The 16,430-nt window shown below is 35.9% G+C and overlaps 1 protein-coding gene across 35 annotated transcripts in view; it reads left to right on the top strand.

Annotated features, from left to right (window-relative positions):
• SCAPER (S-phase cyclin A associated protein in the ER) overlaps window positions 1-16,430 on the top strand; it is a 490,115-nt gene that overhangs the window by 226,225 nt on the left and 247,460 nt on the right. For 32 of the 35 annotated variants that reach the window (XM_014841435.3, XM_070504422.1, XM_070504424.1 and 29 more), the window contains one exon: window positions 9,976-10,041. The exons of the other annotated variants lie outside the window; for them this stretch is intronic. In XM_014841435.3, the coding sequence (XP_014696921.1) occupies window positions 9,976-10,041 (66 nt within the window). The remainder of the gene's footprint in view (window positions 1-9,975; window positions 10,042-16,430) is intronic. 35 annotated transcript variants of the gene reach the window in all.

The following is a 16,430-nucleotide window of genomic DNA, read 5'->3' as shown; positions in this document are numbered from 1 at the left end:
TGGATGTTCCCTCTACTCAGTCTGAGCTGTCCCCAGATTTCCCTGGAACTGGCTCCTTTGCATCATTCAAGTTTCTGCTTAAAGACTTACTTCTCAAACACCTTCCTCCATTATGCTCTCTGTAAATGCCACAACTCCTCAACACACATACATATATTCACTCACTTTATATTATCCTATTTTCTTCGTAGTATCTATTTTCCACTATTACCTTACTGATTTATTTCCCCCACTGTAAACTCTGATATAAGAACTTTTACCTTGTTGACCTTTTTATATACTATGTGTTTAATGCTTAGAAAAATTTTTGACACGTAGATACTTAGTAAATGTTTTAATGAATGAATAAATGAAAAAATGAATACATAGAAGCTATCTAAAGAAGAAATAATAGTATTAGATTTCGTTTAGTTTTCTGTGAAACTAAAATGATTTGGGTATTTTGAAAATTGGCAAGATTAAAAATGAAGAATGGTGGACAGGAATTTTAAGTCTACGCAAAAGTTTATTTCTGTAATAGCATTTGTGTTGTTTGTATATCTCTGTAATAATACTAATATATCACTTACATTATAAGTAGAAAAACCTTTGTCTCATATTTTGAAAGACATTTCAAACTGCATTTAACATGTAAACATGTGACATCTTTTATGAATATCCCATATAGTACACTGTTGGTTCCCAAAATACCCAATAATGGAGATGGGAAATTGAATAATTTGATTTAGAGTCTGTTTTGGTCAGCTCCTTTTCTTAGAACAAACAGCTAGCTTTAAGTTGACTGGAAGTTAAGATTTACTTTGGAAAGGAGAGATTTTAAAAAACCTAATTGTTACCTTAGAGCTTGAGCTATTGCAAGGAAAGAGACAAATCTTTATGTTTCAGTTATATTTTGATGAACTTTGTACTAGTCTTAAATTGCTGTTGAATAATCCTTCCCAGTGGCTAAATCTCATGTATAATGAGGCTACCTTGAAGTGTGTGGAAAAAGTATTATCAGTAATCTTTTAAAATAATTATTATTAAAAACCATGAATGTGTTGTGGAGGGAAATTTAGAATAGATTAGAGGATAGATACTTCGATAAGAAATGTGGACAATCAAGAAATCAATTATAATTGTTTTTGATGTCTGCATATCTAGGTGTAAATATAGATTTCATTTGTCTGGGCCTTTATAAGATTTCGAGAGTAAAGAGAACTAACATTTATTTGGTTTTCTCTCTGGGCAACATATTTTTCAAACATTTCCTCATGGATTCCTTATAATAATTCTGGGAGGTTAACATTATCCTGCTTATTTTAGATTTGACAAGACTGTAGCTCAAAGAAGTGACGTGACTAAGGCTTCATAGCTATTAGGTGGTAGAGTCAAATTCGTTTTTGTCTGTCTGTCTCTGATGTCCATGTTCCATGACATCATGTTGTTCTTCATTTAGACAAAATAATTTAAAAAGTAGCATGTTGAGGTGATAGTTGTGATGATGATCAACTCAGGAGAGGTTGTCCATTTCCCTTGTCTAATTCTTCCTTGCCTAACTCTCAAGTTTTATCATGCTGCATCTTTGTTTTAATTCCAATTGATGTTACCAAAAAGCGAATGTTGTTCTCTACTGGAAGATAATTTCTTTGATCCCTAAAGCCGCTTTTTCTAGTTCCTGCTGGGTAACCAGGTAGCCAAAGTCTTGTTTATTTTGTTGGGAGAGTTTTTAGTAAACAAGAATTTGAAAAGAAACTGTGTCCTTAGACAATTTGGGTATAGGTTTGATTCAGTTCTTTTAAAAGTAGAATTCCAGTATGTGATCAGTTTCTTTATTCTAACATACTGTGTCTCTCTGTGGCAAAAGAGCCCTGTTTTTCTTCCTCTTTACCCTTACTTCCTGTTTTCAAAAACAAGACAGGTGTTTCCTATGAGATTTTGGCTCTAAATACCCTGGGTTTGAATCCATCTATGTATCCAATTTGAATACAATCTATGTCATGTTACCTTGAACAAGCTTCTTAACTTTTCAATGCCTCAGTTTTCTCATCTATAAGATGGTGAACTAACTCATAACTTTTTTATGAGGATTAAATCAAGTTAATTCATGTAAAGTGCTCATCATATGATAAATGCTTTATAAGAATTTAGAATGGCGCTATGAATAGTTTTAAAGGATACAGCCAAATACATAAATGTCCCTAATTTAAGAATAAGCAATGACCTATAATTTGTCATTAACATAGTTCATAGCCTTGAAGAAAATGCCAGTTTGTGTTTATTGGAATGCTAGGTTGGTTGAACATTTAAAAATGAATCAGTTGGGGCCACCCTGGTGCCACAGTGGTTAAGTTCGCATGTTCCACTTCTCAGCGGCCCAGGGTTCGCCGGTTCAGTTCCCAGGTGCGGACATGGCACCCCTTGACACACCGTGCTATAGTAGGCATCCCACATAGAAAGTAGAGGAAGATGGGCAGAGATGTTAGCTCAGGGCCAGGATTCCTTCGAAAAAGGAGGAGGATTGGCTGCAGATGTTAGCTCAGGGCTAATCTTCCTCAAAAAAAAAAGAGAATCAGTATGATTTACCATATTAATAGAATAAGGAGAAAAATCCTGATTCTCTCAATGGATCTAGGAAAAGCAATATATTCTTTCAAGAGAACAACTTTAGCAGAATAAGATTATTGAGGGAAATTTCTGGGATTTAATGAGATATCCACCAAAACCTTAGAGAAAATATCATACTTAGTGATGAACTATTGAAAGCATTCTCATTCAAGAATAGACAAGGATACATCTGCTACCCACTTCTGTTTGATATTGTACTAGAGATTATTTTCAATTCACTAAGGTTGGCGGGAAAATATAAGGGTCAGAAAGGGAGAAACAAAACTGTCATTTTTTGTGGTTGTTAAGACTGTGAACTCTTGGTTGAGTAAAACTGATTTGGATAAAGAAAAAAGCATAGAAGGTTTGGGTCAATAAATGAAATTATAGGAAAAAACAAAAAGAGATGACCTTACTGGACAGAAATTATAAAATAAAATGGTAAGCAATAAAAAAAGGTAAACTGGATTACATCAGAATTCAAAATGTGCTTGTAAAGATACTATCAAAAAAGTGACAACACGCAGTGTAAGAGATTTGCGAATCATATTGCTGATAAGGGAATTCTATCCAGAATATATAAAGAACTCTTTCAGCTCACTAATAAAAACACAAATGGCCCAGTAGTAAATGGGCAAAGGATCTGAGTAGACATTTCTCCAGGAAGATATACAAATGGCCAATATAACCATGAAAAGATGTTCAGCATCATTAGTCATCAGGGAAATGCAAATCAAATCCATAATGAGATGCCACTTCATGCCCACTATGATGGCTATATTTAATAAGACAGACAATAACAAGGATGTAGGGAAATTAGAATCTTTATACCTTGCTAGTAAGGTATGAACTGCACCCAGTTCCAAGGTTGTTTTGGTCGGGGTATGGGGAGCTTCCCAAAACACAACAACAAACAATTCTAAGACACCAGCAGGATGTCCAAGAATTCAACTCAATTCTGACACTACCGAGAGATAGCATCAGATTCCACATGTTAAGGGTTCAGTCCTACAAGACGCACCCCTCCCCCCAACTTCAGTTGCCAGTCACTCGTCCAGATTGTTACCTGTACTTCTGACGAACTGGCTACAAATCGGAGGTTTCCAAGACCTCTCTGGATTCGATTAATTTGGTAGAATAGCTCACGGAACTCAGAGAAACATTTTGCTTACTAGATCACTAGTTTATTATAAAAGAATATAACTCAGGAACAGCCAGATGGAAAAAATGCATAGGGAAAGAGCACAGAGCTTCCATGCCCTCTTCAGGCATGGCACTCTCCCAGTCCCTCCATGTGTTCACCAACCCAGAAGCTCTCCAAACTCCATACTTTTGAGATTTTATGGAGGCCTTATCACATAGGCATGATCAATCATTAAATCCATTTTGAGCCCTTCTCTCTTCTCAAGAGAATTGAGGTCAGGGCTAAAAATTCCAAGCTTCTAATCATGGCTTGATCTTTCTGGTAACTAGACCTTATACCCAAAGAATTGTAGTTATTTGTTTTGATCTGTCTGATGATTCTCTGAAGGACTTGTTCTAAGAATTTGCCTTTCTTTCACCTAATGCAGAATTTTCCCAGAGCTAAGTAGGCTACCTGGGGAGTGATTGTCAAAAACAATATCAAGGCAAATGTATTAGTCACTGCTGCCTAAGGCAAGGGAAAATAGGACAAACAATAAACTAATCAAAAAGCTTCGGGGGAAAGGCTGAAGATTGAGATGGTTTGGGGAATAAGGACTTTGAACAGCTCCCACATACTTTGAAGAATCTAAAAGGCCACACGTATGCCCAGGGTTGGGTACATGTTCAGAAAAGACCCGAGAGGGCCCTGAAGTCTTTTGTCTGGGTGACGATCAGGCTTCTATGCAAGCAGAAAGTGAAGGCTAAAGCAGAGCTGTAAAATGCCTGAGTCTTGTTGGCTTGCCCTAACACACACACACAGCCTATCTGCAAAGATTAGATTAGAACTTTTGTTGTTCTTGTTCCTGGTGTTTAAGGAAATCTCTTGAATCACTAGTTGATCTGATCCATAAACTTAGTGGAAGAGAGTCTTGAGTGGCCATAATGAGAAAGAATGCAAACTTTAGAAAATTAGTTCAGGAAAGTTACTAAACAAATATATAACTACATCAAGTAGCAAAAGCAAACCCTGGGGAAGGAGGAGAATCTCATTTCCAGAGTTGCCCTGTTATAATATTCAAAATGACTAGTTTTCAACAAAAAGTTACAAGACATGCAAAGAAAAAGAAAATTGGTCCATTCACAGGAAAACAAAAATAATAGAAAGTATCCCTGGGGAAGCCCAGACATTGGCCTTACTAGACAAAGACTTTAAAATTTTTTAATATGCTAAATGAACTAAAGAAAACCACAATTGGAGAATATTAATAATGAGATAAAAAAATTTTTTTAAAGAATAGAAATTTTGTAGTTGAAAAATAAAGTGAATGAAATGAAAAATTTACTCGAAGGGCTCAACAGCTAATTTGAGCAGGTGAAAGAAAGAACCAGTGAACTTGAAGTTAGGACAGTTGAGATTATCCACTCCAAGGAAGAGAAAGAAAAAAGAATGAAGTAAAAGTGAACAGAGCCTGAAAGACCAGTGGAACATCATCCAGTGTACCAATGTATACATAATGGGAGTCCCAGAAGGATAGTAAAGAGAGAAAGGCAGAGAAAGAGTATTTGCAGCAATAATGGCTAAAAGTTTCAAAATTTAATGAAAGATATGAATCTGCACATCCAGGAAGCCCAACAAAGTCTAAGTCAGAGAAACTCAGAGGTCCACACTGTGACACTTTATAGTCAGACTGTCAGAAGATAAAGACAAAGAGAGAATCTTGAAAGCAGCAAAAGAGAAGCAACTCTTCATATATAAAACATCCTCAATATACTTAACAGCTTAGTTCTTATCACAAACTATAGAGGCCAGAAGGCAGTGGGATAACATATTCAGTTTCCTGGTAGAAAAAAATAAAAACAAATTGTCAATCAGAAATTCTGTATCTGGCAAAACTTCAAAAATGAAGGAGAAATTAACACATTTCATGATGAACAAAAACTGAGAGAGTTTGTAGCTATTAGACCTGCACTTGAGGAAACTTCCTAATGAAGTCCTTCAGGTTGAAATGAAAATACAGTAGACGGTATCTTGAATCCACACAAAGAAATGAAGAACAAGTTTGTAAAGGCAGCTACACAGATAAATATAAAAGTCAATATAAATGTATTTTTGGTTTGTAACTCCTCATTTTTCTTATTTGATTTAAAAATCAACTGCACAAAACAATAATTTTAAACCTGTGTTGATGGACACACATGTATGAAGATGTAATTTGTAATGATAGCATAAAAGAGGTACAGAACTATATAGGAACAATGTTTTGTATACTACTAAAACTAAGTTAGTATTAATTCTGTTATTACGAATTAAGACGTTAGTTATAATTCCCAGGACGACTGCCAAATAACTAAAAATATGTATATGCTAGAAAAAATGAGAAGGGATTGAAATTGGTACACTAGAAAATATCTGTGTAACACTAAATAAAGCAGTAATGGAGGAAGTGAGGGACAAAAGAGATATCATACATAGAAAATAGCAAAATGGCAGAAGTCAGTCCATCTTCATAGGTAATTACATTAAATATTAGTGCATTAAAGACTCCAGTGAAAGGCACAGATTGGCAGAATGGATTAAAAAAAATGATCCAACTGTATTCTATCTACAAGAAGCTTGCTTCAAATATAAGGACCCAAGTGGTTTAATGTGAAAAGATGGAAACACATATTCCATGCAGAGAGTACCCTCGGCAAAATAATATAGTTGAAGTAACTATATTAGTATCATACAACATAGACTTTAAGATAAAAATTGTACCATAGAGAAAGAAGGATATTATATAATGATGAAAGGGTTAATCCATCAAAAAGATATAACAATTACAAACATATATGTACCTAACAGAGCCGCAAAATATATGAAGGAAAAACTGACAGAATTGAGGGGAGAAATAGAAAGTTCAACAATAATAGGTGGAGACTTCAGTACCCCACTTTCAATAATGGATAGGACAACTAAACTGAGAATAAACAAAGAAGTGAAAGACTTGAATGACATTATAAACCACTAGACCCAGTGGATGTATAGAGAACGTTCTATGCCAAAACAGCAGAATACATATTATGCTCAAGTGTACGTGGAATATTCTCTAGCATAGATCTTATATTGGACCACCAAACAGGTTTCCATACATTTTAAAATATTTAAATCCTATAAGGTATCTTCTCTGACCACAAGGAGATGAAGTTAGAAATCAGTAACAGAAAGAAATCTGGAAAATTCACAAATATAAGGAAATTAAACAAGATACTCTTCAAAGGACTAAAGCAACTAGAACTCTCATACTTGACTGGTAGAAATGCAAATTGGAATGACCCCTTCAGTAAATATTTTGGTAGTTTAAGGTTAAGCACATGCTTATCGTATGACCCAGAGATCCCACTCCTAGGTATTTATCCAAGAGAAATTAAGACATTTGTCTATGCAACCATTTGTCTACAAGTGTTCATAGTAGCCCCAATCTGGAAAGAAGTGAAATATCCAACTGGTGAATAGAAAAATTGTGGTGGCCAAACAATGGAATACTACAAAGCAGTAAAAAGAAATGAACTAATAATATATTCAACAGTATGAAAGAATCTCAAGAGATTTATGCTAAATCAATTAATCCAGACATTATAGAATATGTATGATTGTAGTAATTTGATATTCAGAAAGCTGTAGTGGTAGAAAGCAGATGAGTAGTTGCTGGGGCAAGGAGGTGAAGAAGAAAGTGACTTCAAAGAGACACAAGAAAATTTTGTGGGGTGGTGGAAATGTTCTATATCATGACTGTGGTTTCAGTTGTATTGGTAGACATAATTGTGAAAACTCATCAAATTATTCACTTAAAATTTAAAGTTTTTTTTTTATTTTATGTAAATGGAACCTCAGTAAAGCTGTCCCTCAAAATGAAAAAAAATTAAAAAGATGAAAATATGAATACTTTGGGACCAAGGATTTGAGGGGAGGGAGAACACATTGTTTGACTCAAAAGTCTTTTAGGAGTAAATCAAAATAGAAATTAGAAGCTATTTGTAATTTGTGACAGTAGAAGCATGAATCTTATGGAATATGGCCAAAACTTTACTCAGAATGAAATTTAGTCTTAAATGATTTTATCAGTTGCGGTAGAAATGGCCTAAACAACTCAAGGAGCTAGAACAGTATTCACATCACCCCCTCGGGAAATAGGATATATGTATTTATTTATTTCCACATATAGCACTTAGGATGTATTATATCTTTTGAGGATAAAAACAAATAGAGGTTGATAAGATCTGATTCTTTGAGAATACTGGTAAACTGTGAAAGGCTAACGAAAATTAAAATGGAGTAAACAAAAATATCCCGCATTATGGCTGAAAAAGAATATAACCAAGATGACATGGAGATTAAAAACGAGGGAATGCAGTATTCAAAATCTTAATAAAGTGGGTCGTTATCTAAAAAGTAAATCATCAGAATTATAGCGTATCTGAAAGGATTCTTTTCAGCCTTCTCTCTCATTATTCCCATATTTTGATCTTTTGCTCCAGCAAAACTGGTCTGTACACTGTTCCCTTAGTATAACTCATATTTTCCTACATGTTCAGCATCGTTTGCTCACTTTTCTCTGCTATTAATGCCATTTTCTCTTTTTTTGTGTATTCAGATGCTACCTATCTTTTAAGCAAGTACACGTTTCATTTCCTTCAGAAAACTTACTGTGGCATCTTAGCTGGAAATGTGCACTTGTGATAATACTCATCTGTCACTTACTCTGCTTTGTAGAATTCTGTATGTTTTAATGCTGTTATGTCTTCCTCTTCCTTATGGAGAGTAAATACCTTGAATATTCCCCGTATGTATATACCTTATCTCTGCTATGTATATACCTTTCATTATCCGCCATAGTCTAGTTTAGTTTATAGAGTAGGGACTCTGGAAAATGAATATTTAATCGATTGTTAAAAGTGAATCAAGATTCAAGTTAGGAAAAAGTGGTTAACTGCCATTTCAGGTAAAGTTAAGATTTTTTGGGTGATAATTTCCTAGTTATGTATGCATGAATGAGGGAATGGGTTTAGTCTTTCCAAACTCTGTAAGCCCTAGATAAATGTGTTTTGATATAACAGGCATCTTCCTAAGCCTCAGTTTTTTCTTTCTAAGATGGGGATAATACCATATCGAATTTTTAGGACTGTATGAGACAATGAGTATGTAGCTCCTGGCACAGTGCTTGAAAAATAATTCAGCCCTGCATAATTGTTATTTTTTACACCTTTCGTATGAAGTTGTAATTACTTGCAACTACAAAATGGTTATTTCCCCATTTTGATATGCCTTAGTATTTTGCCTGCTGGCAATGAGCATGCATAGATTGAAACACTATGTAATTTAATGTTTACTTCCAATTTAGTTATTCCTTCATTCCCAAGCATAACCTGTGCTAGTTTGCTTTTTCCTCGTTAGGCCTATTGTAATTTGCATCTTTCACATTTTTTGTGAAGCAGTGTTTATTTTTTCACCTGTCATTGCTCTCTGGATTGGTATACATTGTGACTAATTCTGTCATAGGTCACTGGACTAATTCTTTAAGACTAGGACCCTTTGGGTGAGCAGTTAAAATATAAAGTAACGTTTTTCTTTTTTTCCTCCGAAAGGAGAAACTGACAAATTAAGTCAATATTAATGGATTGCTGTAGTGACTCCTGCCTTAGATCGATTACCTGTTGACGACTATCACCTGGTTCAGGCAAGCTAGAGCATAATTAGACAGTGGCAGAGAAGTGTTATCGCAGATTTTTCCAGACCTTTGGTATTTAGTCAGTATAAATAACAAAACCAAAGCAAAGTAAATATTTTATTGTCTGGTTATTTCCACTGCCTTTTAAATTATTTCTAAAGTTAAATGACTATTCTATACCTGCATTTAATTTTGCATCATATACCTCTTGAAGTACGTAGATATTCACCCACCTCAGCTACCTTGTAGAAACTCAATTTGGTTTCAGATTTAATCATCATGATTTTACCAGTTCTGACAAATAAGCACCATTCTGTACCAGGTGTGTAATCTCAGCAGTGTTTTTATGAATCTGCACTCTATCCTGTGAGAAAATATGTATTTTTCAGTCTTTTTTGATAACATTTATAGTATTTTAAAGAAGCAATCTCAGAAATCAAAGTGTTAAAATTAATGTGGTAATGTTCCTAATACTGGGATAAGAAAAACACGGCCACAGTTTTAGTTTGTTTTAAAAATTAGCAAAATAACAGTTATAAAACTTTTTTCTCTTCAGGGCCAAGGAATATGAGAGTTTAATGGAAACAAAAAATTCTGGCTCTGACTCACCTTATAAAGCAAAGTGAGTATTTTATGCTACACTGTCATTCTCTATCTCTTCAATCTCTGCCGGTAACAAAACTTTATCTGAATTATTATTGTATGCCTGTCATCATAGGCTTTGTATCTGATGCCTAGAAGTTCATTCTCCTAAGACAATGGTATGCAACTGGGGATGATTTTCCCAGGGGACATTTGGCTTTGTCTGAGGATGTGTGATAACATTTTGGTTATCACAACTTGGGGAGATGGTGCTACTGCCATCAAGTTCATTCAGGCCAGGGATACTGTTAAATATTCTTCAGTGCACAAGACAGTCTCCCCCAGCCAAGAATTATCTCACCCAGAAACATCAGTAGTGCTAAGGTAGAGAACCTCTGTTCTAACAGAACAGGTTCTGGCAAGGCTGTGCTGGTTCTTGCTCTGAGGAGATCTCTTTCAGGATTGTTGTGACGGCTACTTGACAGAAAAGGATTTAGACTCCACCATTGGGTGTAAGTGTAACTACACAATAGCTAAGTAAACAAAAACATCAACATTTTGCTTCTCTCAAATATACTGCCAATAGAAGTGCAGTGAGAAAGATACTCACATACACTGTCAATGGGAGTGCAGATTGGTGTAGTCTTATTGAAAGGCAATGTGAATCCAGAGCTTAGGACATCCACTATAAACTTCAGGCTGCTTAGTGAAATAATGCAAAATATGCCCAAATATTTATATATGGAGGTGACTGGTTTAGTTATTTACTTATTTATTTTTCCTGAGGAAGATCAGCCCTGAGCTAACATCTGTGCCAGTCTTTCTCCACTTTATATATGAGTCGCTGCCACAGCGTGGCTGATGAGTGGTGTAGGTCTGCACCCAGGAGCTGAACCTGTGAACCCAGGCTGCTGAAGTGGAGTGTGCTGAACTTAACCACTATGCCATGGGGCAGGCCCCTTAATGTGATTTTTAACAGTGAAAAAGTCAAGAAACAGCTTAAATGCCACAAATTGAGGAATATCTTTAACCAGTTTATGTAGATATGCTATAGCATTTTAATGTAGCAATTACTTACAATAGAAATATTCTTGCCTGTCAGAAATAAAATACCCATCAGGTAATTACTTTTATTTATTATTGTTCAGGAACTATTAGCCATTGCTATTCTAAAAGAAAAAATATATAAAATATTAAAGAAGTTAACAAAATTATCAAGATTATCATGATACTGCATTTCTGGAAAACCCAACAGAATCAAGTGAAACACTAGCAGAAACAAGAAAATCAATTCAGTAAGGTGGCTGATTACCAAATTAATGTGATAATATTAATAATAGGTAATGTTTACTGAGCCTTAACCTTATGCCAGTCTCTCTACATGTATTGACTCATTTATTCCTCACAACAACTCAATGAATTTCATTAGGGAAACTTAAGCCCTAGAGAGAGTAAGTAACTTGCCTGAGGTTATGCAACAGCATATCCAGAATACAAAAATTGATAGCCTTTCTTTCTGATAATTGGTTAGAAAATATAAATATAATTTACAAAAGCACTAAAAGAGTAAACTATTTAAAAATAAACTCAACAAGAAATCTGAAGACTCTATAAAAATAAAACCTTAAAATGCTAACAAAGGATATAAAAGGAGACTTGTATAAATGGAAAGACAAATTATACTCTTGGAGAAAAGACACACTATAGTAAATTCTCTATATGTTGTCCTACAAATATAATGTAATCCCAATAAAATAACAGAGTTTTTAAAAAGAGGTAGAATCATTTTAAAGACTATATGGAAAAATAAATGAGAATTTCTAGGAAAAAAAATTTAAAAGAAGGGAGTATGAGGTAGGACTGAGTTAACAGGTATGTAGTTAAAATAATTTGGCTTTGGCATGTGAATAATAGTACAAATTGATGGAAGAGATTTTTAAAAACAATCTAGAAATAGATCCAAATGTTTGAGGAAATTTAATATATGACTGTAGTGTTTACAGAGATGGTCAAAAGTTGAGCCATTTCTGGAGGCGTGCCCCTTTGCAATATAACTTCTCCATCAAGAGGTGAACTCTGTTTTCCTTCCACTTAATTTGTTCTAGCCTTTTGACTTGTTTTGACCTACAGACTACTGTAGAAACAATATGTGACTTCTGAGCCTTAGCCTCAGAGATCTTGAGGCTTCTGCTCTGAACCTCACTTTCTTGTTCCCCTGTGACTGCCATGTAGGGAAGCCTGCCTCAGCCCCCTTGAGGATGAAAGATTACTTAGTCATAGTAATCAATTCTTTTAATATGCTGTTGAATTCATTTTGCTTGTTTTGTTGAGGATTTTTGCATCAGTGTTCATGGGGGATGTCAAATCTTATCAAACCTCTGCTTGTGTCACATTGCTTATGTCCCATTGGCCGAAGCAAGTCATTTTGCCAAGTCCAGAGTCACTGTATGAGGAGACCATACATGTCACCACTAGCAAGACATAATTCAACCAGGGCCTTTAACGTAACAATCTACTACACAGCTTTCTCTGGATTCATCTCTTACTTGACTGGTTGCTCTTTTTCAGTATCTTTTGTCTGGTTCTTTCCCATCTTCTTAACCTCTAACTTTAGCATGTCTTTGTCCTGAGAATTCAAACAGAATTACTCCCTTGGTAATCTCATTCAGTTTCATGATTTTAAACAATCCAGACCTCTCCCCAGAACTCCAGACATATCCAACTTCCTATTTAGCATTTCCATTTGGATGTCTGTCTGTTCATTTGTACCCTTCAGGTGAACATGTGCAAAGTTAAATTCCTGAAATTTTCTGCCAAACCTTACCCCTCATATTTTTGCTCATCATAGAAAATGGCAAGTCCATCCTCTAAGTCGAGGCTAAAATCTTTAGAGTAATCCTCTCTTTTTCTCACTTTCAGTCCATCAACAAATTCTGTTGGCTCTATCTTTAAAATATATTCCGAATCTGGAGGCCAGCCCTGTGCCTGAGTGGTTAAAGTTCTGCCTGCTCCGTGTTGGTGGTCTCGGTTCACGGGTTTGGATCCTGGGTGCGGACCTGCGCCACTCATCAGCCATACTGAGGAGGCATCCCACATACAAAATAGAGGAAGACTGGCACAGATGTTAGCTCAGGGCTAATCTTCCTCAAGCAAAAAAAGAGGAAGGTTGGCAACGGATGTTAGCTCAGAGCAAATCATCCTCACCAGAATAAAATATATTCAGAATCTGACCACTATTCATTACCTCCGTACTAAGTATTCTAACCTACCATTATGTCTTATCTGGATTATTGTAGCAGCCTCCTAATTAGTCTTACACTGCTTCTGCCGTTGCTCACTACAGTCTGTTGGCCACGGGACAACCAGGATGTTCTTTTAAATTGTAAGTCTAGAAAAAATGGCAGTAGCAATAGATATATAATTTTTCAGTATTTTTAAATCCTTACATAGAAACCAGCTAACTAGTTAAGAAAACCAGAAACCCATGGCAGCGTTTACAACAAAACCACATTACCAGATATCTCCATGAAATCCAAAAAACAAGTGGATAGAAACAAACAGCCACAGACCTGCATGGTATTGACAAGGATGTGAAAGAAAGCAAAGAGAAGCAACTAGGGTAACAAATGCAAGGAAAGGAGAACCCCAAAATAACTAACAGGTTTTCACTGGAAAGTACAGGGAACCACTTTGAGAAAAGCATCTGAATTTCATTCTCAAGTGAAGGGTGCGTGTGAACAATGTTGCCTTAGTTTTTGCTCTTGCACATTGATAATTTTATGCCCTCAAAAATCAGTGTTGCCAGTTACAAATCCTTGATCCACATTTTCATTTCTTTTCTTGAGGATCTTAAATACCAATAGAGAATGAACTTTAGGCAATCAAAATTATTAAACACACATCAACATAAGGAGTAGTGATGAACACTCAAGTTATAGTTTCTTGTAGAACTACGACTAACTGATGGCTAGAAAGAAAAAAAACTGATGGCTGGAAAGAAAAAGACTACATGATAGCTGTATCTCAGATAATTTTATAGTATAACTAGACAAAAGATCAAGGAGAATGGGGGAAACATATGCTAAAAAATTAACCGTTCTCTAATTATACTGGTGATATTATTAGTAATGTTATTCTGAGTCTGTTGTGCATATAATATGGGATAAAGTAAAGGAGATTATGGAGATTAGAATTCTTTTATCCCCTGTGTTCCTGAGAGCCTGAATTCTCAGTCTGGAAGAAAGGAGATAGATATAGTAGAGATCAGGTAAAACCCCTGTAGGACTGAATTTGAATTAAATTAATTTATAAGGCATTTTATCTTTTAAAAAGTGTTTGTGTGTGTATTTGTGTATGTATACGTATTTGTGTGTACATATATACATTCACATGTGTATGTTCGTATACACACATTTATTTATTTCCTCACTCTGTCCGTTGAAGAGACCTAGAAACAGTGACCAATGCAGTAGCGGTGAGCATCCCTTGTGCTCACTGATTTAGGACTTGAAATATCATTTCTCATAAAAGAGGCAAGAACTTCTTGGAAAAATGCCTAATTCTAGATCTGAATGTCCTGTCATACTAGATGGCAGGGAAGCTCTCGAAGACTGCTAGTGTTTGTCAAAGGACTCAGGAGCCAACTTGAAGAGTTTCCTACAGAACAGAGATAGAACAGTTTGAGCTTCAGAAAGGATAATTATTATAACTGATTGAACTTGATAACCAAATAGTAAATGAAAAGAAATGTCTCCATATAAAATTATTGTAGCTAGTGAATGAAAATTACTCTTCCTCTCATCTTCCAGTTTCCCCACCCCTTCCCAGAAAAACCCAGTCCAGAAGCCATTAGATGAGAGAGCACCATCTGCGTTGAGGGGATGGCTGGAGGCAGCAGTGGTGCAGTGGAAGGCGTCAGAGCCTGAGTAGGCTGAGGTGGACATTTATGCAGGGGGAGAAGGGTGTGGCCAGGTGTGGAGACTCAGAGCCCAAGCCAAGTGAAGGGAGCTTCCATGTGGTAGAGGGCACCATTCTCTGGGTTGAGGATCAGAGCAGAGTGAGGAGGGCATCTCTATGGAAAAACATCCTGGCACAATCTATCAGAGTCCAAGTAAAGAGGGAGGCAAAGGGTGTTAAAATACAGGCAGGGTGAGAAGGGTAGAAGAGCCCAGAATGGGGAGTCAGAGCCCAAGTAGAGACATAATAGCATACCTACAGAAACAAAGATGGATGGTCTGTTACATGTAGAGGGATTGGTCAAATAAATAAGTATATTAAGGATGATGGGAGGCAGGTTGCTCATTGCTGGAGAAGAAAGTTAAAAATAAACTCTCTTGGGGCCGGCCCCGTGGCGCAGCGGTTAAGTTCACGCGTTCTGCTTCAGCTGCCTGGGGTTCGCCAGTTCGGATCCTGGGTGCGGACATGGCACCGCTTGGCAAGCCATACTGTGGTAGGCGTCCCACATATTAAGTGGAGGAAGATGGGCACGGATGTTAGCTCAGGGACAGTCTTTCTCAGCAAAAAGAGGAGGATTGGCAGCAGATGTTAGCTCAGGGCTAGTCTTCAAAAAAAAAATAAAATAAACTCTCTTTTCCAGTAGGAGAATATACTCTGTTCTCCACCAGGAGAGTAGAAAAACCCCATGGTGATGACTTGGAGTTGTAGGTATCAGTTTTAACTCTTATTTCCCAATATATATAAATGGAAATAAATATAGATGTAAATGTGTAGGGATATGGATATATTATAATATGTTACTTTTTAAATATTTATTTATAAAATAATATACACATATTTCCTAGCTCATTCTAATGAGAGTGAGAGTCTGGGAGCAGCAACACCCTAATAGCACTGAGCACATCTAATATACCCATGTAAGTGTGAGAGCGAGGTAGTTCCCTAAAAGGGAAAGAGTTCTTTCTCCACAAGAAGCAATGTTGGCAGGCGAAAATGAAAGATATCCAATATAGGAAGCAATATATGTATACTGTTTTTTCATCTTTTATAGGGATTTCTTAGGTTCTTATATTTAGTGTAAGCATATTATTTAAAAATAGAAAAGGAACCAGAAGCCCTAAATTTAGACCGGGTACCTTTCAAATAGAGTGAAAGGAAAAAAAGTTAATGTATTTATATCTTCCTGTCCATCTCACTAAAGAACAATGTTATTTTCTAAAATGAACACAGTCCCCTTTCTTAAACTTTACAAATCTTCCCAGTGATGCTGATGAACCCACCAAACTTTACTGTGATAAAAATGAGGGCTCCTTACAGAGGTGCTTTCACATTTCACATTTACCAGTGACAGATTTGAATTTAGTTGTTGTTGGAATTTGTTCAATTTTGAGAAGAAAATATCTGACCTTACAACATTCTCCACAAAGCCATTTACCTCTCAGATACTTCTTTTGTTCTAGGCTAGGAGTTATG

This window comes from Equus asinus, chromosome 2, assembly GCF_041296235.1.
Source record: "Equus asinus isolate D_3611 breed Donkey chromosome 2, EquAss-T2T_v2, whole genome shotgun sequence".
Classification (NCBI taxonomy): domain Eukaryota; kingdom Metazoa; phylum Chordata; class Mammalia; order Perissodactyla; family Equidae; genus Equus; species Equus asinus.
The sequence above is the reverse complement of the archived record's forward strand: the minus strand, read 5'-3'. Positions and strand labels throughout refer to the sequence as shown.